The sequence below is a fragment of the Peromyscus maniculatus genome, chromosome 1, assembly GCF_049852395.1.
Source record: "Peromyscus maniculatus bairdii isolate BWxNUB_F1_BW_parent chromosome 1, HU_Pman_BW_mat_3.1, whole genome shotgun sequence".
Lineage (NCBI taxonomy): Eukaryota > Metazoa > Chordata > Mammalia > Rodentia > Cricetidae > Peromyscus > Peromyscus maniculatus.
In genome coordinates, this window is record NC_134852.1 from 119,651,578 (window position 1) to 119,677,452 (window position 25,875).

The 25,875-nt window shown below is 42.8% G+C and overlaps 1 protein-coding gene across 2 annotated transcripts; it reads right to left on the reverse strand.

Annotated features, from left to right (window-relative positions):
• On the reverse strand, nucleotides 1–25,252 carry Nrip3 (nuclear receptor interacting protein 3). 2 transcript variants are annotated; one of them, XM_042281762.2, is made up of 8 exons: nucleotides 25,135–25,252; nucleotides 24,496–24,656; nucleotides 7,916–8,077; nucleotides 7,252–7,334; nucleotides 5,555–5,694; nucleotides 3,820–3,872; nucleotides 3,628–3,722; nucleotides 1–3,174 (listed from the first exon to the last, which is right to left on the reverse strand). In XM_042281762.2, the coding sequence occupies exons 1-8, from the start codon at nucleotides 25,178–25,180 to the stop codon at nucleotides 3,159–3,161; spliced, it is 756 nt and encodes a 251-aa protein (XP_042137696.1). In that variant the 5' UTR covers nucleotides 25,181–25,252; the 3' UTR covers nucleotides 1–3,158. The 2 variants fall into 2 exon arrangements, with proteins under 2 accessions (XP_042137696.1, XP_006978638.1); XM_006978576.4 differs by lacking the exon at nucleotides 25,135–25,252 and having other exon boundaries at nucleotides 24,496–24,808.
• Between the last annotated feature and the right edge of the window lie 623 nt (nucleotides 25,253–25,875).

Consider the following 25,875-nt stretch of genomic DNA (forward strand, 5'->3'; position numbering starts at 1 on the left):
CAGAGGGCAAGGTCCCAGTTTATTGATATATTAGTGTCACAAAGAAGCCCAGTACAGCCAGAAACACTGAGCAGATAAAGTGCTAATGCAGAGACCTGGCAACAGAAGGAGAAGGAATCCAGTTCATCTCCTCCATGTCCCCAGCCCGAAAAGGTATTTCTACTACACAAGAGTAAGGGTAGCTAGGTAATCCAATCTATAGATGCTGTGAGCTAAGGAACAGAAAATCCAACTAGTGGGCTGTGTGCAGAGCAAGGAAAAGGGAAAGTCAGAAAATAATCCTTCCTCAAATTAGATAAAGAAATGCCAAAAGTAATGTTTTTCAACTTCTTGGATGCATCATCTATTTAGAAATGAGACAGGTCTGCGACCACTTTCCAGGAACTCAGAACTATGATGTGGTAGGCACTTTCTTATACCCTTAGAAACACTAAATTTCTGACAGGAAAACTCATTTACCTCCTTGCTTTGCTAGCTCCCCAAAGCAGAGCCAGTATCCCCTTGTGAACATTGGGGAGACAGAAGCTATAAGAGTAATTCATTTGGCAGCATTTAAAAAGCATTAAACACAGGAGGCAGAGACAGGTGGATTTATGAGTTTTAGGCCAGCCTCATCTACATACTGAGTTCCAGGCCAGCCAAGGATACATAATGAGATCCTGTCTCAAAAAAACAAAACAAGTATTAATGAATCTCAAGACTTATAATTATCTTGAAGCATTTTAGGTATCTCTATTATGCCTGGGGATTAAAATAATTTGGTTAAAGAATTCAGACAATTTGAATGAGCTGAGTGAACTATGAGATGGAGTCCAGTTCACCCCTGCTGTTTCTATTTCCAAATTAAAGAATCAGACTGATTTTCAGAGACCAGAAGGAACACTGAAGGCCATCTAATCATCCTAGTGCCACACAGTGCTGAACTCAAAAGGGCCAGGATCAGTTGCATCTTTCAAGAACCTGAGAATTCCTGGCCTCACTGGGTCCTCAGGGAATCCAAAGAAGAAGACACTAGAAGGAGCCTGCAGTATGCTTCCCTTGCAGCCAAGCATCGAGGCCTGGGGTAGAACTCTCAAGTAGGTGCAAGGGGCGACATCTTCAGCTCTGTCCTGTGAGAAGCAGGCTGATCTGACACTGTGATAAACAGAAGTGCTGGGAGGCCTCAGTGAAGGGGCACATTCCTCCCACATAAGGAGAGCTGCTCATAGACAGGCTGACGGCTGGGACACTGGGCAAGACACAAAGTCTGAGAACTGCTATGAGCCAAGGGTAGACTTAGGAATGTCTTGAAGGGATACTCATGGTTGGTTAGTTTTCTGACTTAGTCAAATGCTTCTGTAACTGAACTGAAGATGCCTGAGATGACACACGAGCAAAAACAAAAAAAAAAAAAAAAAAAAAAAAAAAACAACCATCCCATGATTTCCCCAATCCACTGAGATGGGTCAGGAAATACTGGGCAGTTATAAAGGTTGTTCTGTTTTGTTTATTTGTCTTTTGAGACTGTTTATCTCTGACTGGTCTGGAACTCACTTTGTAGACCAGGCTGGTCTCATACTCAGAGATCTGCCTGCCTCTGCCTCTGCCTCTGCCTCTGCCTCCTTAGTGCTGGGATTAAAGGCATGCAATACACCCAGCTCTTAATGGTTCTTAACACCTTTCCTTGTACTGAGGGTTTCCCAGTCTTCAATTCCCTGCCTGGAGGTTTCACTCCCTATTTCAATGCCAGGCAAGTTTTCCAGGTAGGCTTTCCCACTGACTGAGTGTACTCAGTCTCCTCCCTGCTATTCTGGCCCCACTTTGGATCTTATTCTTCCTTTCTACCTCTCTTTCCAGATACTTGAATCATTGTGACATGTAACCAGACAGACAGAAATTCTTGCTGGTTCTTAGGGGTAATCAGTATCTGACAGTGACAATTAGATTATCTATGGTATGTCCAGAACTAATATTCCTTCCTCTCTGTGGTTTCTTTTTTCTCTTGTTAAGTTCCCTGTTTTTCTTTGCAGCCTGTTGTTTCTCCCCAACTCTCCTTTTCTTCTGTGCTGTGTCTATGAGAGGGTGTGTGCAGGAATTTGTACGAGTGTATGTGGAGCTGTGCACCTGTGCACACTCACATTGGGTATCCTCTATTCCTCTATCACTCTCTACCTTGTTCCTTTGAGACGGGTCTCTGGAGATAGAGCTCTACCTCTCTCTTCCTCGCTTTCTCTCCCTCTCTGGGTCGGACCGGCAGCTAGAAAGTCCCATCAGTCATCCTGTCATCAGCCCCCTCAGTTCTGGGGTCACAGGTGTGTGTAGGACTATGCCCAGCCTTTGGGTACTGGGGTCCAAACGGCAGTCTTCGTGCCTATGCAGCAAGCACTCCTAATCACCAAGCCATCTCTCTTTATCTCTAGTGCTGGGATTGAACCCAGGACCTCGTGCACATTAGGCAAGCACTCCACCACTAACCCACATCCAGGACCCTTCCTTTTTTTTGCACTCTAACCTTGCTGCCTTCCTCGTAAGGCTTGGGAAAAACGAAGCAGCACAAGAGCCTTGGTTTGGATGTCAGGCCGGATTCTGGCTGGCTTCTGCTACTGACTTAATATGTAAATTTAGACAATTCACTTGACTGTCTGTGTGTTTAAGTGAAATGTCTGGACCAGATGATCTCTCTGAGACATCTCTCAGATCAGTTCACATTGGAAAAATCAATTACTCCATTAGAAGAGGTTCTAACTTTAAGACATGTTTATGTAACTCCTTGAAACAGCTAAAAAGAGAATCCTATTTACTATATATTTTACTATTAAAAAAGCAAGTTTTATCTGTGGAGAAACATGGCAGCCCCTACACTGGACTAATAAAAGCAAATTCTTGGAATAAGCAGAGAAATAGGCCACAAATAAGACCTGGCAGTGTCCAAAGGGTCTATAAATTAAATATTCAAAGAAGTAAAAAACAATGGCTGTTTAACCTTTAAGCCATTAACTAGACAAGATCTCTAAGCACAGACTATAGTCTAGAAAGGTCTGAGTGGGAAGAAGCCCCTGCAGGATGTACTGGAGGGAAGGACTTGGTCCATAGCAAGTTGCTACTGCATTTCGTTCAAACCCAGTTTTCTCAGTCTGTCAGCCTGGTGTGTGCACATGCAGACACTCTCCAGGCTGCAATTATGCTTCTGAAGTGCTGAAATGAGAAAGAAACAAAGAACTGATAGCAAATTCAAAGAAGTTAGTCTGAAGGCAAATAAACTGGCTTAAAAACTTCTCATGCATACACTTATAATTCCAGCACTTAGGGGCTGAGGCAGGAAGCTCATGAATTCAAAGCCAGCCTGGGCTATACACAAAAACCCCATCTCAATGCCCCCACTTCCACTTCACACCCCATTCCATGCCTGGGCTACATACTGAAAGTTTGTTTCACATGCTCATACTCTACCTTTAAAAAGCTGTTGATTTCTTCCGCCATTCTGTGTGCTATCATTTTTTATTATAACATGTAAACTATAGAGTTTTGTGGGACAATGAACTCTGGTCTGGGGAAAGGCAGATTTGGGCTAGGAACCCATGCACTGTCTGAGAACCCCCCCACTCAAGACAGATGGATTTGACTTCCCTGACTAATTTCGGTACTCACTTGGCTTCATTTGAAGACACTGTCTCCACAAAAGGGATTTCTTCTTTGTCTGTCTTCCCAATGATCAGCCGGTGCTTGTCCAAATTTATGATACACTGAAACAAAGGAGGACCACTGGTCACTGTCAGTGATGCTACTCTCAGTTCCCTGCCTGTGAGAGGAAGCATCAAAGGAAAAGTATCAAAGGCCTACCTTCAGGGATCTAAGAGTCTGAAGCCCAAGTGACAAGTTTCTTTCATTATCATCTAATAAAAGCAAAACAGTAAGATTGAGACATTTCCATGCTGGCTTGGATGTCAGCCTAATCACCATTAGGTTCATTTGTCCCACCTATCCATCATCTATCCATCCATCCATCCATCCAACAAACCAGCCAGATAACTAGCCAATAAATATCGGTTGAACATCTTTTATTGAGTACTTTTTCAGATCATTATAGTTAAAAGAAGGTAAGAGCCAAAATTCAAACCAGTCTTTTTCACTCTAGAGGACAGAGGCCTTCAGCAAAAAATAGGCAGATAGTCTAACATAGAACATATGAGAAGCAGAGGGAGAGCAGGCAATTAATGGCAGAGGAGGAAGAGGATCAGTGCCCTCACCAAATGAAAAGTGCCCTTGGGGACATTTTAATATCTGTCTTCAGGCAGGTAAGATTGCTCGGTGGGCAAGGTGCTTACTGCCAAGTCTGAAGACCTGATTCAATCCTTGGAATCCACATGGTGGAGGGAAAGACCTGACCTCTGACCTCTATACAAGTGTCATGTCACATGAGCATACCCCCTCCCTAAATAAGTAAATGTAGATAAAAATCTGTTCCATTGTGGCCGATATGCACAATGGATTTTTTTTTATCCATAAAGAAGAATGAAGCTATATCATTGATAGGAAAATAATGCAACTGGAGATAATCACTGGAAGTAAATTAAGTCAGTCCCCAGAAGACAAATACTTCATGTTTTCTCTCATTTGCTTGTCTTAGATTTCATATGGACACATACAATCATATATAAACAGATAACATAAAATAGTGGTGAAGCTGTCTACGGAAACAATGGGGACTAACTAGATAGAGAAGAGTAAGAAAGGGAAATGGGATATGCTCAAAGTACATTTATATATTTGTGTGAAAATAGCCTTATATAATCAAGTATAATTTTATTATCAAAACATCTAGTTACATGTATTTATTTGGGTGGGAACACCTGTGCCATGGGTCACATGTAGAAGTCAAAGGATAATTTGCAAAAGTCAGTTTTCTCCTTCTACTTTGTAGGTTCTGGGGATCAAACTCAGGCTGTCAGCCTTCATGACAAGCATCTTAATCCACTGAGCAATTCCACTAGCTCCATTCTATTTCTAAAAATTTATTTACTTAGTGTTTATGTGTATGTATGTACACCACATATGTGTACAGGAGCCTGAGGATGTCAGAAGAAGGTGTCAGATCCCTTGGAACTGGAGTCACAAGTGGTTGTGAGCCATCCTATATAGGTACCCCAACCTGAGGCTTCTGCAAGAGCAGGAAATACTCTAAACCATTGAGTCATCTCTCCAGCCCCCAGTAAATACATATTTAAAAATTTTAAAAAGTAATGTGCTGGGCTGATCGTAGTGCTACATGCTTTTGATCTCAGCACTAGGGAGGAGGGACAGGAGAATCTCTGAGTTCAAGGCCAGCCTGGTTTGTATAGTGAGCTCTAGGATAGACAGCACTATATAGAGAGATCCTGTCTCAAAAAAAAAAAAAAAAAAAATGTGCCGGGTATGGTGGCACTGTAATTACAGCATTTGGAAGGGTAAAATTAGCACAAAGGTATACAGCACAAGGAAATATGAACCTTGGATTTTGAAGAAGTCAGTATTACAGGCATGAGACCTCAGGAAGGTTTATGTTAGGTCCATAGATCTAGTCCCCAATTTAACTCACCAACCACAGCTGCTGGGCAATCCAGACGGAGAGAGCCCACTGTAATCAGTAGGTGCTCAATCTGGCCTACTACTTTGAGATGCCGTGGCAGAGAAAGCTTTTCTCCTTCATGCTTGTGAGATTTAACATGGTCCTTTAGTCTGAAACACAGGAAGATATAATCTCATTGGCAAAGGTTTCTGATTGACAATAGGGATTCTCTCGGGACTTCCTGGGCTAGCCAGCCTGTACTTGCTTCAACCCTTTTTCCTAAACATGCCAGGGGAAGACAAAAGAAACCACGAGACTTGTTTCCTATTTTTAAGAGGCTTACATCACTACCCACATTTGTTAAGAGAGGAGTTGACACATCCAGAGAATTCTGCTTACATCCTAACATCCCCATATGTGTGTGAGATAGTTTAATTAATGTGTCTCTTACCCATCTGTGGATAACAGATATCAGAGGACAAATTAATCCTAATTTAGAAAAGGCTTTATTCAAGGTCCCATTTCCCCCTCCTTTCTATTTCAGTTTATTCCCATCAGATTGTCTTAGGCCATAAGGTTAATAGGAACAGGCATCTATTTGGTAAGTGCATAGACATTGCTATCAGCAGAGAATATTACGGAGGAAGTTCTCACTAATTTGACTTGCCTTTGCCGGGAAGGAAAGAAAGGAATAGCACCAAGTGCTCGCACAGTTACATAAGCTGGTTGGAATAGCTAGCACCCAAGCTATTATGGGTTGGTGGATAAATACTTAATTATGGACTTTCTATGCCAATACTTCGGCTCTCCTCCATTTCCTCTCTTTTGGTGTTACAGCCTATCCAAAAGAAAACTAATTGCAGTTTTACAGATGGTTATTAATTCCTCCAGAATCATGGCAGTCTGCTGCCTAATTATGCATCAGGACATTATTAGTCTTTCTGGAACAATCAAATTGTACATACCTCATCTCTTTACCACATTTTTAAAAAAATTTAAGATTCATCGCACTTGAATCCTGGAATCTACTTTACCCCAACCCTTAACTGTAATGTGCAAAATCCACAGCGCTAACTTCAGGGAGTCACAGCAGTGATGAGTGAGAACAAGGTAGATGTAGAAGATACACAATGCTGTCATTAAGAACCCAAATGAAGCCCTGGGTAAGCCCATTTGAGAATTTGCATGTCTTGGATGAAGTTCAAAACAGGCCACTTGGTCTGTCTCAATAACTGTTTAATTGCAGAGATTTGGTCTGAGGAATGATTTACTGTCTGCAGGGAAATATGGAAAACAATACTAGGTTGATTCTACTCATTTTAGGCTGGATACCTCAGGGGCCATCCGGCACTTTAGAAGAAAGAGTAGGAAGAAGGGAAGAAGAACAGGGAAGGCTGAGTGAAACAGCAGTAAGACAGAACGGCTTTCTCTGACCAGGAGAGGGAGGACCCTGGGTTCTCTCTCTCTCACCCCACAGTCTAGAAGTCTGCTCAAAATGTAGAAAGTGGGAGGGAGTTAGCAGAAGGCCCGAGGTGTCCTGGATCTCTTCCGCTGTCTGACAACTGCCACATGTTCCCTCTGTTAAGGAAATGGTTCTGGCCAAGATAAAACCTTTGCATGTTTCTCTGTGCTTCTGTGGGTACATTCAAGCATCTATAACCTTAAACCAGATTCAAACAAGGAGTACAATTACATCTGACACGCACCCGGCACAAGTGGCTGCTTACCCCAATCTGTCCACACAGACCGAAGAGATGAGATTGTACTGACAGCCGGTGTCAACCAGAGCTTTCACATCCTTTCCAGCACACTATGGGAAGGAAAGATTCTCTTTAGTAGGCTCTAGAGAAGCAAAGAGCAAGAAGCAGCAAAGGAAAGGCATGGTTGAGAGCAACCTTCCAGCTGGTCTGTCGGTCAGTCGGTGCTGTCCCATTGTCCTTCACTGCTAAATCTGTCTTTGGTTGGCTCTTTTCCTGCTAAGTCTAAGGCTGATAGAATACCCATAGGGAACTTTGGAGGTTTCATTCTATATACTAAATATTACATTCACAATATTCTAAAAAAAAAAAATCATCCTGGGGGTCAAATACAGGGCCTTGAGCATGCTAGATGAGCTTTCTACCACTGAACTACATCCCAGGTCTTTAAAAAGATCACATATTCTTTTGTAAATCTGACAAAAGCGTTAGTACTTATTGCCACTCAAATGTGCACACATATAAAATATTGTATGCTTTTCTAATATAGAGAACTTTAAAACCCATTTATTAATTCCATGTGAAGAACCATTGTCTATAAAGTTTTGAGGAGAGGGTCTACTATTGGGATTATAAAGGGCACCCAAATCCTACTTTCTAAAAACTTCTAGAAAAGCTGTTCCTTGAACATTACCTGGCAAGACACTAAAATCATGTCATCATCTTCACACTTTTTTAGCCCTTCAGACTTTGTCTGATTGAATTTGTTGGTCTTGGAGGCCCAAGGGACTCGACTGCTCCGGAGCTTGGACAGGTTGGTTTCCATGAGGCGCCTCTGCAGAATGTTATGAGGTTGCTTGAGGGATAGAAAGCAGAGGCTTCTTACTGTCAGGCCACTCCCTCCTCCCCCAACACCCCCATCCCGGCTCCACAAAAGTAATGAAGGAACCTCATGTAAGAGCTCCAACTTTGCCTCATATTCTTCCCCCAGTGAGGATGTCACTGGTACTGTCAGCACAGGTATTATAAATCAACATGTAATAGACTACTCTGGAGTGTGCTTCTTAGTTTTTTGTCAACCTGACACAAGCTCATATTATCTGAGAAGATGGCCTCTCAGTTGAGAAAATGCCCCCATCAAGTTGGCCATAGGAAAGCCTGTTGTGCGTTTTCTTGACTGACAGTTGATGTGGAAGGGCCCAGCCCACTGCAGGTAGTGCTGTGCCTGGGAAGGTGGTCCTGGAGTATATAAGAAAGCAGGCTGGGGGGGGGGTGCACACCTTTAATCCCAGCACTTGGGAGGCAGAGCCAGGCGGATCTCTGTGAGATCGAGCCCAGCTTGGTCTACAGAGCGAGTTCCAGGGCAGGCTCCAAAAGCTACACAGAAAAACTCTGTCTTGAAAAAAAGAAAGAAAGGAGAGAGAGAGAGAGAGAGAGAGAGAGAGAGAGAGAGAGAGGAAGGAAGGAAGGAAGGAAGGAAGGAAGGAAGGAAGGAAGGAAGAAAGAAAGAAAGAAAGAAAGAAAGAAAGAAAGAAAGAAAGAAAGAAAGAAAGAAAGAAAGAAAGAAAGAAAGAAAGAGAAAAAACAAGCAAGCAGGCTGAATAAGCCATCCAGAACAAGCTATGAGGAGTAAGCTGCTGTGGGATGGTCTGTATGTCAAATTGCTCTAATTGGTCAATAAATAAAACACTGATTGGCCAGTGGCCAGTCAGGAAGTAGGTGGGACAAGGAGAGAGGAGAATTCTGGGAAGCAGAAGGCTGAGGCAGAGAGACACTGCCAGCCACCGCCATGACGAGCAGCATGTGAAGACGCCGGTAAGCCACCAGCCACGTGGCAAGGTATAGATTTATGGGAATGGATTAATTTAAGCTATAAGAACAGTTAGCAAGAAGCCTGCCACGGCCATACAGTTTGTATGCAATATAAGTCCCTGTGTTTACTTGGTTGGGTCTGAGTGGCTGTGGAACTGGCGGGTGACAGAGATTTGTCCTGACTGTGGGCAAGGCAGGAAAACTCTAGCTACAGTAAGCCTTTAAGCAGAATTCACCCATAGCCTGTGCTTCAGTTCCTGCCTCCAGGGGTGTGTTCTTGTGGGAGGAAGTATATCACGAGGGGAGGCTTTGAGGATTTCAAAGCCCTGCTATATCCCCACTGTGTCCTCTCTGCTTCCTATTTGTGGGTCAAGATGTGAACTCTCAACTTCCATCTCCAATCACCATGCCTGCCTGTCACCACACTTGCCCATTGTGATGGTGATGGACTCTATCCCTCTGGAACCCTAAGTTCAAATAAACCCTTCCTTCAATAAATTGCCTTAGCCATGGTGATTTATCACAGTAATAGAGAAGTAACTAGTACATGGAGATAGGACCACTATGCTTAAGAGAACTGAAGTGCCCCGGTGATGTGGACTTGTGCCTTCCTCCCTTTACAAGGGCAGGTCAGGAGAAAGAAGCTTTATTTTACAATAAATGATCTCTGTTTTCCTGAACAACTGTAAGTCAGCTTACAGAAAGGGCAGCTCATTGTCATAGGTACTTAGAAGCTCTGCTAATTGCTATGTTAAATGTCACACCTATATAGTCTTACTTTTCAAATCTATTTTGCAGGTGCCTTGTGGACCTGGCTCTTCTGAAGGTGAAGTTACCAGTTTGGCTGATAGACTAGGAAGACAGTAATTCATGGCTGAGTAAACTTAACATGGACATTTTGGAACCAGGCAAACCCCACAGGAATCATCCTCACTGACAACTTGAAAATACTGGGCCTATCACGTTATTCACTTATCTACTTTTTTTCTCTTATTCCTCCTCCTCTTTCCTGTCTTCTGTCCCTCAACATCCTCTTTCCACAGTATTGAGGATTTAACTTAGGGTATGCTAGTATTTGCATACTAGTCAAACACTCTACAACTATGTGTAGTGAACAGGAAAGTGGGGACTTAAAACAGACACTGGCCAAGAAGAGAATTTAACAGACTTTATGTATGTGTCAGGAACCAAATGTTAGGAAACAGAATGGCAGGTCTGAGTTTTGCTAGAACTTGGTAGAGTTTCTAGATAATGTTCCTCTATTCCTGCTCAAAGTGGCTTCCAGACCATTTAGAACTAACTCACTCACTCACTCTCTCTCTCTCTCTCTCTCTCTCTCTCTCTCTCTCTCTCTCTCTCTCTCTCTCTCTCTCTCTCTCAAGTCATTTGACCTGAGAAATTTTCTATGCACATGTATCTTGTGCCCACTTTACAATAATGTTTCAAAACTCTCAAATGATGGCACTTAGTCCCAAGATTCTAACCTACCACATTCTTCCTCTGATTCAAAGAGTAAGAAGTTACTCTTAGAAGTCTAGAACCAGAAGTTCCTGGGGAAGGATAGCAGGGGAAAGTCTTTATTATAAGCTGTCTTACAGATTTCAAAGGAAGAAGGGAGTCAGAGCTGTGACTCGCTGTCACTCTAGTAAGGAGAAGAAATAGATTCCCAAATCCACTGGTCCTTGGCAAAACAGGATATAGATTAACATCCCTGAGGAAAGGAGAGGAAGAGCACTGGTGAAGGCAGTGCATGTTTCTTACTTAGTGAGGATGGCTAGGAAAGTGCTGGCTCCAGCGGATTTTGTGATGCAACACTGAGAGAACACTGTTCTCAGTAGAAAGCAATTCCTCACTTTAATCTCGGTCGGTAAGAAGATGGATCCCAGTTTGAGCCATACTAAAGCAGAGTGGTGGTTTCTGCCAAGTCCCACTTAGCAGGACCTACCCAGACAAACTGAATTTGCAGATGGGACTTTAAGGGCCACCTAATCAAAGCCTCATCAAAAGCTTCTTCCTTCTATACTGTCTTGCCGAACACAACAGTGTCTGCTTCTTCTTAATCTTGCAGAGAAACCTAATCATTAACATTCTGAATTCATTCTTAGTACAGCCATCCTTCTGTATTTTCCTCTTTCTCCTGGAGTCTTCTTCCTCTGTAAGCTAAAGAGCATCCTCAACATTCCTAGATCCTGGGAAGAAGACATCCTCACAAAACTCAAAAACATACAGTGAATACTTATTGTTTTTCTTTTGGTTTTCTGAGACAGTGTTTCTCTGTATAGTCTTAGCTGTCTTGGAATTCATTCTGTAGACCAAGCTAGCCTCGAATTCAGAGATCTGCCTTCCTCTGCCTGCCAAGTACTGGGATTAAAGGCAAGTGCCACCAACGCCTGGCTCTATCAGTTGTTTTTTTAAGTCAAATATAATATGGCTCATAAATCTGGTTTCAGTTCTTAATTTAATATAGAAATCCCAATACAATGAAATGATAAAATAAGGGAGCCAGACATAAGAAATATGATTAATTTCCACAGCAGATTTGTAGCAGCCAGCTAACCCATATTAAACTTAGATATTTGATCATTTTATTATGTCCACATAATTTTTTACAATTTATTTTTATTTCATGTGCATTTGTGTTTTGCCTACATGTATATCTGTATGAAGGTGTTAGATCCCCTGAAACTGAAGTCACAGGCAGTTATATAAGCTGCCATGTGGGTGCTGGGAATTGAACCCAGGTCCTCTGGAAGAGCAGTCAGTGCTCTTAACTACTGAGCCATCTCTCCAGCCCCATGTGTACATATTTTAAAATTTTATGTATTTATTCATTTTTATGTGTTTGAGTGTTTTGCTTGCATGTATGTATGTGTACCATGTGCATGCCTGGGACACTCAGAGGCCAGAAAAGGACATCAAATCCTCTGAAACTAGAGTTACAGATGGTTGTGAACCACCATGTGAGTGCTGAAAATTCAGCCTGGGTCCTCTGCAAGAACAGTCAATTCACTTCATCATTGAGCCATCATTTCAGCCTCATGCCTACATATTTTAGGAGGCTGCACAGCTGACATTTACCTTACTCTCAATCAAAAATTTCCTAACATTATAGTAAAGGAAAAAGAAAGGCCTAAATCCCACAAGAACAAAAAAAAAATAGTAAGAGAAAAAGAAAATAGATTTTGACAAAAATTTGACAACTGAACAGCATATGGCTAAACAACAACTGGCTTGGACTAGAGAAAATTTGAGTGCTTCACACTATTTTACGTCACAGACCACAGGAATGGCAGCGGCTGATAGATGCTCCTTAAAATCCTAGTTGCTTCCATCTCAGGCAGTTAAGTAGATTATGCTTTCTTCCCTCCTTTTGGCAAAGCCCTGTGACTGCGTTCTAGAGGATAGAGTGTGGGTAGAAGTGATATGCACACCTTTAAGACTGGCCCACAAAAAGCTCCTGAACATACTGCTTCAGGAATTCTTTTAATTCTGAATGACTAGCAGAGTTGACTGCCACAGCAACCTTTTCAGAGGTCACTGCCAACTTGGGTCTCTGGAAATACATGCAAAGTTATCTTGCTAACTTTTCCACTAGTACATTCACCCTCAGAATTTATCCCAGGACCCTCTGCAGATATCAAAATGCATGGATACTTGGCCCTTATATAAAATGATGGCATTATTTGCATATAACCTGCTCATATCCTCCCCTATATTTTAATTATCTCAGGATTGCTTACAATACATAAGACAATGTAAATAGTTGTTATACTATATTGTTTAGTGAATAAGGACCAAGGAAAAAGTCAGTCATGTTAGTACAAAAGCAGAGCTTTTTAAAATTTTATTTATTTATTTGGTTTTTCGAGACAGGGTTTCTCTGTGTACTTTTAGTGTATGTTCTGGATCTCGCTCTGTAGACCAGGCCGGCCTTGAGCTTAAAGAGATCCACCTGGCTCTGCCTCCCAAGTGCTAGGATTAAAGGCATGTGCTACCACCACCCAGCAGTTTTTTTACTTTTAAATAGAGATCATTATGTAGCTCTGGCTAGCCTGGAACTCACAGAGATCTGCCTGCCTATGGCTGAGATTACAGGTATGCAATACCACTTACAGCTTAGAGGTTTTGTTTTTGAAAATATTTATTTTATTTTATTTTTTAAATAATTATTTAATTTTAATTGTGTGTGTATGTACATGTGAGCATGTGTGTACATACACACACATGAGGTCAGAAAAAGGTGTCAAATCCCCTGAAGCTGAAGTTATTAGGCAGTTGTGGGCTGGCCAAAATAGGTACTGGGAACCTAACTTGTGCCCTCTGGAGAGCAAGTGCTCTTAACTGCTAAGCCATTTCTCCAGTCCCTATAAACAGTTTTGTTGTATTTTGTTTTTTACTCTTTTGGGGGGGCCCACCACCCAGCTCCCAAATAAATTCACACACGGAGGCTTATTCTTAATTATGAAAACCCAGGCTTAACTTGGCTTAGTTTCCAGACAGCTTTTCTCAACTTAAATTATCCTGTCTCCCTTTTACCTCTGGGCTTTTCCCATTCTCTTACTTCTGTAAATCTTACTCTTACTCCGTGGCTTGCTGTGTAGCTAGGTGGCTGGCCCCAGGAGTCCTCTTCCTTCTCTGGCTACTTCTTCCTTTTCTTCTACCTCTTCCCAGATTCCTCCCTCTATATACTCTCTCTGCCTGCCAGCCCTGCCTATCCTTTCTCCTGCCTTGCTATTGGCCAGTTCTTTATTAGATCATCAGGTGTTTTAGACAGGCACAGTAACACAGCTTCATAGTGTTAACAAAAGGAACACACCTTAAAATAATATTCCCCAACATTTTTTATATATATTTTCATCGTACAGTTGGGTGAATCTGTGGATACAAAACCCACAAATACCAAAGGCCATTGTACAATTACTTAAGAGAATTATGTTTGAGCTATTACATGTATAGTGGTGTCTAGCTGTAAAAGTAGTTTTCTCAATCCACCTAAAATCCTGGCAAAACTGAGAAGTTAGAGGTATTGTAACTTCTACCCTCAGAGGTGTGAGTAGGGATGGAAACACAATAGTTTAAAGCAGTGGTTCTCAACATGTGGGTCGTGACCACTTTAGGGGTCGAATGACCCTTTCACAGGGGGAGGATGCATATCAAATACTTACATTGCAGTTCATAACAGTAGCAAAATTACAGTTATGAAATAGCAATGAAATGATCTTATGGTCACCACAGCATGAGGAACTGTATTAAAGGGTTGGAGCATTAGGAAGGCTGAGAACCACTGGTTTAAAGTCTGCATTTGACTCCCACTTGACCCAAACAGTTGGGAAGAATGCTAAAAGTTTACTCTTTGTAAGAACAACTTAAAAGACTCTGACTGGTTAATAGTTTGGCTTTCCAGATGTATATAACAGCTTTAGAATAGTACTGAGTACCACACTAAGAAGAACTGAAGGCTGTGGAATTAAAGATTCAGAGGGCACACCCTAGCGTGATGAAGGAAAAAAAATCTACCTCAAGATATTACATCCTTAGAAAAGAAGAGGCAAAAAGATATCACATCACCGTGGAATATCATAAATGACACGAATTCCAAAAGCTTCCAAATGGCCCAAATACAAAGGATTGGGAGCCAGAATAATAAAGATTCTTCAACAATAAAAAACAGATGCTAAAAAACAATGGAATAATACCTTCAAAAATCTAACAGTGGGGCTGGAGAGATGGCTCAGTGGTTAAGAGCATGGGCTGCTCTTCCAGAAGACACAGGTTCATTTCCAATACCCACATGGAGGCTCACAATCTCCTATCAGTCCAGTTCCAGGGATACCTTCATCCAGGACTTTGATGCCTTTTTCTCTATTGGCACAGACACATGCAGATAAAACACCCATATACATAAAATAAAAACAAATATTTATTTATTTATTTATTTATTTATTTATTTATTTATTTATTTATTTATTATGTATACAGCATGTATAACTGCAGGCCAGACCAGATGTCATTACAGATGGTTGTGAGCCATGTGGTTGCTGGGAATTGAACTCATGACCTCTGGAAGAGCAGTCAGTGCTCTTAACCTCTGAGCCATCTCTCCAGCCCTAAAAAACAAATATTTAAAAAAAATCTAAAAGTAAACCATTTCATACCTAGCCATGCTATCAATTGGCTTTTAAGGAGTTATTTACCACATAACCATAAGAAGCTACTGGAAGATACTCAACCAAAAAGAGGAAGACAAAAGGCAAAAAGCATGGGATCCAAGAAATAAAGGATCCAGTAGAGGGGGTCTGGAGAGCTGGCTCAATGGAAAGAGCATTTGGCTGCTCTTTCAGAGGGCCTGGGATCAATTCCTAGCACCCATATGGTGGCTCACAACCTTCTGTAATTCAAGTCCAGGGGATCTAACGCCAGCTTCTGGCCTCAGCTGGAACCAGGCATGCACACAGTACACAGACATATATGCAGGCAAAACACTCACAGGCCAAAAAAAAAAAAAATACACATAAAATAAATAAAACTTTAAAAAGGATCCAGTTAAGAAGGACAGCAAAGGAAATTGAGAGCAGCATTAGAAAAAAAAACGTTTGCCTATAAAACGAACAGCAGCCAGCCCAAAATGAAATGAGAAGATGGGAAGAACGTCTTTAAGAGGGAAAAAAAGGACCAAGCATGGTGTCACATGCCTGTAGTCCCACACTTAAGAGGAGGAGACAGGAAGATCAAGTGTTCACGGTTAGCCTTAGCTACATAGTAGTTAGCACAGGCTAAGCCTGGGCTGCATGAGACTCTGCCTCAAAAATAAAAATGAGTACATCCTGTGCCAGAATCCAGCCACATATCTCACCCCTCATCACAGAACCTTCTTTTTGCAACAGACAGAGAGCATTACAGAAAACCACAACCCTTCAAAATGCAAAAAAACAAGTGATCATATGATGCTCAGCTCTAATTGATACATCTATAACACAACTTCTGCCCCTCAGGAGCAGGGAATCTGCTGTGAGATTGCATCTTCTAGGAGTGTCAGGGAAGCTATACCTGTGAAATCTCAACATAGCTGCCTAAACAAGACCTGAACAAGAACAACACCAACAGACATGCTAACATGGAAGGGGGAGATCTCATGGAGCCCCAACCTAAACAAAAATCTATATGCAAATAAGGAAAATTGTGAATGGGAGAAATAGTCTTCTCTGGAAAGAACTCCCCTCAAAACCAATACCAACTAGTGAATATAACATTATACAAACTGAGAAGGTTGTATTTATATATGTATTAAGGAAAAAGAAGACATGAATTTGAGAGAGAAAAAGGGAGTACATGGGAATGGTTAAAAGGAAGGAAGGGAAGGGAGAAATGAGAAATATATAATTATATTTTAGTTTCAAAAAATTTTAATGAACTTGTAATCATCTATAGTTTTAAAGCATTTTTACATTGAAAATTAAGTAAAGAAAAAACTTCAAGGAATTAATTTTGGAAAAATACATGATAAAGAAAAAAACATAGTACATTTGTCTCAGATATGAACAATATGAACATAGTCATAAGAGTAAATACTGATTTGTTCCAAAATGATAATTCAGCAGAATATTAATATAACAGGAGAGAGGATATGGTGTGAAGGTATAAGAGAATGGAACTCTTACCCATTGAAAGAGAACTTTTTATTTTTCTTTTTTGAGACAAGTTTTCTCTGTGTAGCCCTGGCTGTCCTGCAACTCACTCTGTAGATCAGGGTAACCTGGAATTCAGAAATCCACCTGACTCTGTCTCCTGAATGCTAGGATTAAAGGCATGCACAACCACTGCCCAGACGTTGTAACCATGTTTTGCACCATACATATTGGGGCCAGGGACAAATCTCAGGAGTGTGTTCTCTCCTTCCCCCATGTGGATTCCAAGAATAGAACTCAGGTCATCAGATTCAGTTGTAAGTGCTTTTACTTGCTGAACCATATTGCTGCTCCATCTTAATCCTTTCAACAAAACCAATTTAGTAGTATGTACTAGTAAAATCAAAAAATCAGGAAGCTGGGCAAGGTGGTATATGCCTATAATCCCAGCAAATCAGGAGGCTGGAGCAGAAGGATCACAAGTTCAAGGTCAGCCTAGACAATATAGTGAGAAAAAAGTTGGCACATTACCATTCATTTAGAAATATGGATGACAGGTAGAAGAGCTGGCCCTGTCCCTCACCAGCTGCTGTACTTGTAAGAGTACCTCACCTAGGCAGTACAGTAGAGCTGGCCCTGGTGGTTTAGGTGTGGGAGAGCCCACCCAGAGGGTAGAAAGGCAGAAGAACTGACTCTGACTCTCGCTCATTGTTGCAAAGAGTAAAATTAGCTGGGGCAGTGCTGGAGAGTTCACCCTGGTGGTGAGGACAGGGGAAAAGTGGTAGATTGACCAACCCTGCAGCTGCCCAGGCCCAAAACCAGGGTTATGACTTGGTCTGCCCTAGCATCCACCCCATCTATGATCTGCTAGAGCACATGAAGGGGCCTGACACTCAAACACAAAGCTGCAGGATCTTCACAACACAGGGCAACAACAGGATACCCAAGAGGAGTCCCAGTGAGCGCCCAGTAGTAGAAACCAGAGCCTCGAACCAGACCAATGATTCTTTGCAATGAACACTTGCAAGTAAAGATATATGGACAAAGGGGGTTAAAAAAACAAAGAAATCATAGGAAATAATGAAGCCACAAGAAAGGCCAGCTTACAGAGGTTTAAGTGGAGTGTTATTTTTCTAAAGCAACAAGAGATTTGAAGGTAGACATTGCCTACATTAACTCAGCAGATGAGCAATTTCATTTCTCTTGCACATGCCCACATGGTAATAAGCAAGGTGCCCTAGATCCAGGCATTACGTCCATATTCAGAAGAAGAGGGAAGAGGGTGGGAACCATGCTGATGCCATCCATCCCTTTTGTCATGAAAGCAAAGATTTTTCTAGAAGTTTCCTTAGCAGGTTTCTTTTCCTTATCTTATTGATGAAATTCAACAACCATCTTCACTGCAAGAAATCTTGGAACAGAATTTAGCTTTCTAATCTCTATAGAGTCAAATAGAAAAGGACTGAAAAATGGAAAACCAATTAGACAACTAAAGCATCTGCTAGAACATGCAAAAACTAAATATGTTTTGTATGCATATACAACACTATTTTTTCAAGATTTAATTTCTAAGAGTATGTATATGCATGCATCCGTGTGTGTGTGTGTGTGTGTGTGTGTGTGTGTGTGTGTGTGTCTGTCTGTTTCTTGACTGCAACACAATGGACCAAGGGCCTCAGGTTCTTACTGCCATACCTTACCTGCCATGAAGGACTGTCCCTTCAACCCATGAGCCAAAATAAATCATTATTTCCTAAAGTTCCTTTAGTCAGGCATTTTGTCACAGTAACAACAACAACAAATAACCAATACACTTGCTTAACATCTTTTCCCTCATAGTCGTCCTACTTGGTTTATTAAAAATTGCTTTATTTTCTTATTTATAAGTCTGTGTCAGGGCAGGGAATACGTGCACATGAGTGCGTGTTCCCTCAGAGAACAGAAGAGAGCACTGGATCCACTGGATCTGGAGTTACAGGAGGTTGTAACTTCCCAATGTAGTCACTGCTAAATAAATTCAGGTCTACTGGAAGAGCAGTGTGTGTTCATAAACTCTGAGCCTTCTCCCCAACCCATACTTGGAGATATCATCTACAGGTACTTGAGTTTATTATACAAATATATGTCTATTTAGCTACTTAGTAATGGATTTCTTCCATATATTTGTCATCAGAAATTCTGCAATAAGCTCAACATTTTTTTTTTCTTGAATGTCTCTTTCAACTAGCTTCTAAAGCCATCCTTCTGTTTACTTTTTGCCTTGTCTACTGGTTCCTTTACCTCTGTTCCATTTTAAAATGTCAGTGTTCTTCAGTGCTCTATATTTGGCCTTTTTCTCACTCTACATATTTGCTATTGGCAATTTTATCTGTTTTCATTGCATAAATCACTACCTTTATAAGGACTTTATCTCAAGCACAGCTCTCACTCGAGTTTCAGGCCTATAGCCCCAACTGTGCCCCCCTATTTGAAAATTCCACAGGCTTCAGACTGAACTTGTCCTACCCATATTTCCCATAAAGGATGTTTTTTTTCTTCTCTATCCCCTCCCTGTCTTGGTGAATGAAATTCTGCCTCCTCATATATTACTCTGTATTTCTACTGCTAAATCTAAGCATCTGTAATCCTAAAACATTACCTTCATGATCTCTTCCCCTTACAATGGTTCTCTTGACAGCTGGGTTAAACAAAAATTCTCGCTTTAGAATTCAAGATTTACTAACTGCCACTCATCCTCCTTCCCAGTCTCATCTAGTTAACTGTCCCTGCACCAAGGTTTCCTACCTTCAGCAAACTACCACCTGTTGCATATTACCTTGGGCAAATCACTAATCTCACTAAGCCTTGCTTTCTTTTTTCTTTTCCTTTTAAGATTTATTTATTTTTATTTTACATGCATTGGTGTTTTACCTGCATGAATGTCTGTGTGAGGGTGTCTGATTCCCTGGATACAGTTATGAGCTGCCATGTGGGTGCCGGGAATTGAACCTGGGTCCTCTGGAATAGTAGCCAGTGCTTTTAACTGATGAGCCATCTCTCCAGCCCCAAATTTTGCTTCCTTTAACAGTAATAAAGGATATTTGAGCTCCACATTCAGTTAGTTACTTCTTCCTGCCAACCTTAGCAAATGGCACTACCATCTACTTGTTTTGGTTTTGTTTGATTAAGTTTTGAGATAGGTCTCACTATGCTGCCCAGTCTAGTCTTAAGTAGCTTGGAACTATAGGCAGTATACCCAACTCATACACATTCTTTCCTTTTTCTATTTTATTTTATGTGCATAGGCGTTGTGCTTGCATGAATGTCTTCGCACCCAGGAAGGTCAAAAGATGTAAAGAGTTGGATCCCCTGGAAATGGAGTTACAGAAGGTTATGAGCCACCATGTGGGTGCTGGGAATTGAACCCCAGTCAGCTGCAAATGCTTTTAAGCACTGAGTCATCTCTCTGGCGTCATACACATTCTTGATTCTTTTCTTAGTCCCCCTTTCTAAGTGCTGTTGCTCCTGCCTCTAAACCACATCATTTTCTCATCTCTACTACCTCCAATCTAACCAAGCTACCATCTTTTCTATCTGTAATGCAACAGTTTCCTAACTTGTCTTCTGATTTTTATGCTTCCATTCATTCTCTGCATCGTGACCACAGTGAGGTTTTGTTTGTTTGTTTTAATGCATGCCAGTGGCTGGAGATGTAGCTGGAGTGGCAGGATCCTTACCTAACAACATGGAAAAAACAGATCTAGCTTCCATTGTTTGTCTGTTCCTATTCCCTATCACCACACTCCTTGCTCATTTTGCTCTGGCCATGCTGGCCCTCTCTCAATCCTCTAATTATATGAAGCATCCTGATGGCCAGACTATTGCACCTGCTGTATCTTTTGCTCAGAACATTCTTTCCTGACATTTTTTACTCCCTCATTTCCTTCACTATCTCCATAAAAGTAATTCCTTTAAAATGGCAATTTATTTATTGATAATTGCATACATGTATACAATGTCTCTTGACCATATCCACTCCCAACTTCCACTCCTTCTCTCCCCCATCCTTTCACAATCCCCTTCCAGAGGCTGGTATTATACTACATTTAACTCCTTTTCTAAGGCTACCAAGTTCTCTAGTCCTAGACCTTTGGCATTATAGGTAGCTAATCTATAGGGCAGCAGGCTGAGCTGCTCTAATTGACAGAGAACTGTTCTACTCAGGAATTTAATAGTCAGTTTCCTGCACTATGTTCTACTGTCTCTCCCCTGGCCTGAATTATAGCTAGTTTGGATGAAGTTTTTGGTTATATGCAGACTCAAACACAGAAAGAAAATTTCTCCCTCTGCTACTAGGCCAGGAAGGATATAGCCAAGCAGGTCAATAATAACATCATATAAGAAATTCAGCATATCATCACATGACATAACTGCTTTAAAAAAGTAAAGTCTGTAGTACAACAAGAAGAACTTTCCTGGTTGCCAAAACAAGAAAAATTACAATAGGCAAAACTCCAAGAATAAGGATGCTTTTGTCTAGCTCTGTCAGGTTTTTTTGTTTTTGTTTGTTTGGTTTGGCTTGGTTTGGTTTTTCCAAACAGGATTTCTCTGTATAGCCCTGGCTGTCCTGGAACTTGCTTTGTAGACCAGGCTGGCCTTGAACTCACAGAGATCCACCTGCTTCTGCCTCCCAAGTATTGGGATTAAAGGCATGCACCACCAACGCCTGGCTCTATCATTTTTTTAAGTCAAATATAATATGGCACATAACTCTGCCTTTAGTTCTTAATTTAATACAAAAATCTCAATACAATGAAATGATAAAAATAAGTGAGCCAGACATAAGAAATATGATTAATTTCCACAGCAGACTTTGTAGCAGCCAACTCCACACACAAAGCAATTGGGTAAAGGCACTATCCTGGGGCCAAGAGAACATGACCATATTTGATTGCCTTACAGGTGCCATCTGCCAAACCAAAAATGTTAATTTCAAACTGCAAACATTACAGAAAGAGCACAGTACAAGGTACTAGATAATTCAGGAAAGCTAGAAGTATCATTAGAACATGGGATACTTTGCTGTGGGATGGTCTATATGTCAAATTGCTCTGATTGGTCAATAAATAAGACACTGATTGGTCAGTGGCTAGGCAGGAAGTATAGGTAGGACTAAGAGAGAGGAGAAAAGGAAGAACAGGAAGGCGGAAGGAGTCACTTCCAGCCGCCACCATGACCAGCAGCATGTGAAGACACCAGTAAGCCACGCGCCATGTGGCAAGGTATAGATTTATGGTAATGGATTAATTTAAGCTGTAGGAACAGTTATCAAGAAGCCTGCCACGGCCATACAGTCTGTAAGCAATATAAGTCTCTGTGTTTACGTGGTTGGGTCTGAGCGGCTGTGGGACTGGCGGGTGACAGAGATTTGTCCTGACTGTGGGCAAGGCAGGAAAATCTAGCTACAATACTTGTGTGATGAAAAATAATCCACAGACTTAACATTGCTCAAGCTCCAGAGTCAATAAAAGCTGAATTTATATTCTCCTCTCACAGCCCTTTTTTGCCCCCTTTCTACTGGGGTTGTTGGTCAAAACTACTGTTCAATTTTAATGCCCTCCAAATTCCACGTCATGGAAGAAAATGGAGTCGGCATGGTCTATCTTGTCTGTAGAGTGAGTTGATAAGACTGTGTTTCTAAAGCCCTTTCTGAGATGGTACTGAGGCTGCCACATCAGTTCCAAGTGCTGCTTCACCCCAGCACTTGCGCTCTGCCTGCCCTCCTCAGTCAGCCTTGGTTTCTGTGATGCGCTCTGGTTCCTCCCTTCAATAACTTGCACATTAAAGGTGTGAGAACAGTGAGGGAGGGAAATTAACTCTCTGAAAATGGGGTACAGAAAGTGTGAAACATGGTTCAGGGTTTGTTTCACAGTCAACTGCCGCCTTGTGTCATACCCATGGCTGTCCCCTGGAAGCCCTCTCTGTGGCCCTCAGCTGTGCCCTGTGCTGTCCACTCCCTGTGGTTCAGCTGTGACAGAGGGAGTCAGAACAGAATTATCCTACATAGTTCATAGGAATCTTAGGAAGAAGGATGTGGTAATTCTCATCAGGGAACTCCATAGCCACCCACGGAAACCAAACATCTATGCCTTAAATCCAGCGTTTTAAAAGTCCACATTTTAATTCTTCCCATACTACCTCCCACCTTGTTGAATAGGATTATTTGGTCTGAAGGAGAGAGGATTTGGACTGAGTTTGCCAAATGAATCATGAATGTTTTAAAGTGAAAGAAGGCAAGAGAGAGTTGTCTCTTTGATAGGAATACATTTTAATCACTCATCACTCTGAGCTAGCATGACTAGATCAACTATACCCAGGCTCAAGCCGAAAAACAGCTTTTAAAAAACAGAGTAAGTTACCTGGGTAGCTCTTTCCTTTCATGAGAGTATCTAATGGCAGGAAGGGAAAATCTTTGGTATTGATGAATCACTAGAACCATTAAAAAAAAAAAAAAAAACAGAAGCACTAGCCTCTATTGCCATACTGGGGCCAGAAATAGCAATTCCAGTGAACCAGGGCCAACAACCACATTCAAAATTAAGTATCAGAAGCTCAAAATATAAAAATACTAGAAAGATTATCTAGAGCATTTATTTCTGTTGTAAAAGACATTTAATTAATGTTCCATAATTTTCTCCACAAATAATAAGCAAATTATAGATACAAGAAAACAATCAAGCTGGGAGTGGTGGTGCATGCCTACATAATCTTAACAATCATGAGACTGAGACAGGAGGATCCAGAATTAGAGGCCAACTTGTACTGTGTACTGAGGGCCAAGCCAGACTAGGTTATATAGCAAGACCCTGATATCTCATTAAGAACAAAAAAAAAAAAAATCAAAGTACAAGCAAACTCCAGATGAAACTACAAAGTTAGATATAAATTTGTGAGAAAGGGATGAGAATTAAATATAGGTCACATCCCTCAGCCATTCACCCTTATTCAATAGCTGGAGGACAATATGGTTTTGGATTCTGGCCCACGTCCTGGACTTCTACTTAATACCAAGAATAATCCTGCCAGAAATAAAGAAGACTGCACCAACCCCAGCTCCATCTATGTACATGCATTAGCTGATCTGTGAGATGGAGCAGTCAGGGCTTCCTCCCTCCACTCACTCTTTAGAGGGAGGACTGAAGAAGAGGAAGAGATAAGAGGGATGAGATGTTTAGGTTCTGGGAATATTCAAGCTAGACCCCCTTTTCCCTTGCTCGCCCCACCCCACCCCACCCCACCCCCACTCAGGGTAGAAAATCAAAGGTAGATTAAGGCCAGAACTAAACTAAATAGATTTGGGGCGGCAGGGAGCCGGGCGCAGTAGAAACAACCAAAGTCATCTAGATTCAGCAACTGTCACGAAACCTCGCTGTCCACTGTTTCTCAATCCCCCACTACGAGTCACCTCTGTCTGGGACACAGGACTGGCCACGCAGCCTGTGAGGAGGCAGTGGGAGCTGAGACTTCGCTGCGAGGTTCCAGCCCCGGGAGCCAAATTTGAGATTCCGAATAAGCGGGAGGAAAGGAGATCTGAGAGCAATAGAGCGGGGCAGGGTCTCTTCCTTCCTTGTACTGGGGAGGAGAAAGCCGGGCTCCCGGCAGAAGGGTACGCCGAGGGAGAACAGGCAGCTACAAGGTCCCCAGGGATGTGAGACAGGGGGGATCTCTGTCGAGCACCCGCCAGGGAGCGGGCAGTGACAGGCCTGGCCGGTGACTCAGTGAAAGCGGCCCCGAGGGCCTGGGCAACAGCGGCGGCCCGGAGGCCGGAGGCAGGCGTGGCCGGGGATGGGGAACTCACCGTGTCCTTGGACGAGCCCAGCTTTTTGAGGCCGTCCAGGGGTAGCAGGTCGGCGGAGTCCTTGTGGATGAATTGCACCGCCTGCTTCATCCGGCGCTGCTGCCGCAGGGACGCCGCTTCCCGCATGTCGGTCTCCTTGCGGCCGCCCTCGGTGAGGAGTCCTGAGTAAAACATTGCTGAGGAGCCCGCGGCCCGGCGGCCGGGTCTCCCGGTCCCGAGCACCCTCAGCCTCGAGCTCCTTGACAGCGCCACGGGAGCCTTGCTCCCGCGTCTTTTATAGCCGAGCGTGACGTCACGGGGAGCAGCCAGTGCGCGCGGGAAGGGCGTGGCCGACACAGCGCCCCGCCCTCTGGCGCCCCAGTAGGGGGGGGCAGGGGGCGGGGTGTCTAGCGTCAATCACCTACCTCCGCTCCATCATCCACCCTGAGGAAAAAGCCAGCCAGGAGCAAGCAGCCCGCGGTGGCCCGACTGCCCCTGGGGCGCTGAGTGTCCCGCGGGGTCGCTTCGCACAATTGTCCCCTCTCCCGAGTGGGTTGCCCTGCATGCCCTGCATGCCCTGCATGGGATGGGCTGGACGGCCCTGTGCTCCAGCAGCCTCTTCCACCCCAGCCGCCGCCCGCCCTCCGATGCCCAGCTCACCTGTCCACGCCGCGGCCGATCCGGGAATCACTGACAGCTGAGCCATGCTTGGCTTCTCAGAGTCGTGCCTCGGTGCTCGAAGTTGGGAGAGCTCCGGATTCCTCCAACTTCAGGTCGGTCCCCACCCACAGGCCACGTGACTGAGGAGGGGGGCAGGAGGGCGGGCTGGATGGAGCCTTTCGAGGACCCTCCTCCCCCTGGCATCAGCACCAGAGGTGGGGAGGCAGGTCTGGTCTGGAAACTCCACCTGGCCGGGTGTACACCTGCTCTTAAGAACACCAAGAAAGCGCCTGCTTTTCTCTGCAGACGCTCGATTTTACGTTTGGGGATGGAAGTGGAAGTATCCTTATGGGAAAATTGAGAGCTGTTTTTCTTTGAGACTCATTCATGCTTTCTAGCCATTCTCAAAGGAGTGTTCTGTTCCTTCTGGGTTGGAGTCTTGACATAGGACTTAATACAAATCACATTTCTATGTTTGGGAATCACCACACCTCTCTCCACCTCACAGGAGCAGGCATGAATCAGAAAGATCTGCACCCTGAGAGCACCGTAAGTCACAATAATGACACTTACTGAGCTCTGATGGTTGTGAGCTAGATATTAGGATGAACACTTACAAGGCAGCGTCTTAGTGAAGGACAGCAGCTATGAGATAGCATCACCATTCTCTTTATATAGGCAAATACCCAAACCACCCAATCTGCCTCCGGAATGTCCCTCACCCCTTCCTTTCCATTGCTC

What these genes read in the sequence shown, in the direction of transcription:
- Nrip3 (XM_042281762.2), bottom strand. Translation starts at nt 25,180, where the DNA reads ATGGCTCAGCTGTCAGTGATTCCCGGATCGGCCGCGGCGTGGACAG. An exon ending in TGATTTTAGTGTCTTGCCAG is followed by an intron (nt 7,335 to 7,915) that starts GTAATGTTCAAG and finishes TCCTTCCCATAG; the next exon opens with TGTGCTGGAAAGGATGTGAA. An exon ending in AGACTCTTAGATCCCTGAAG is followed by an intron (nt 3,723 to 3,819) that starts GTAGGCCTTTGA and finishes CCTTTGTTTCAG; the next exon opens with TGTATCATAAATTTGGACAA.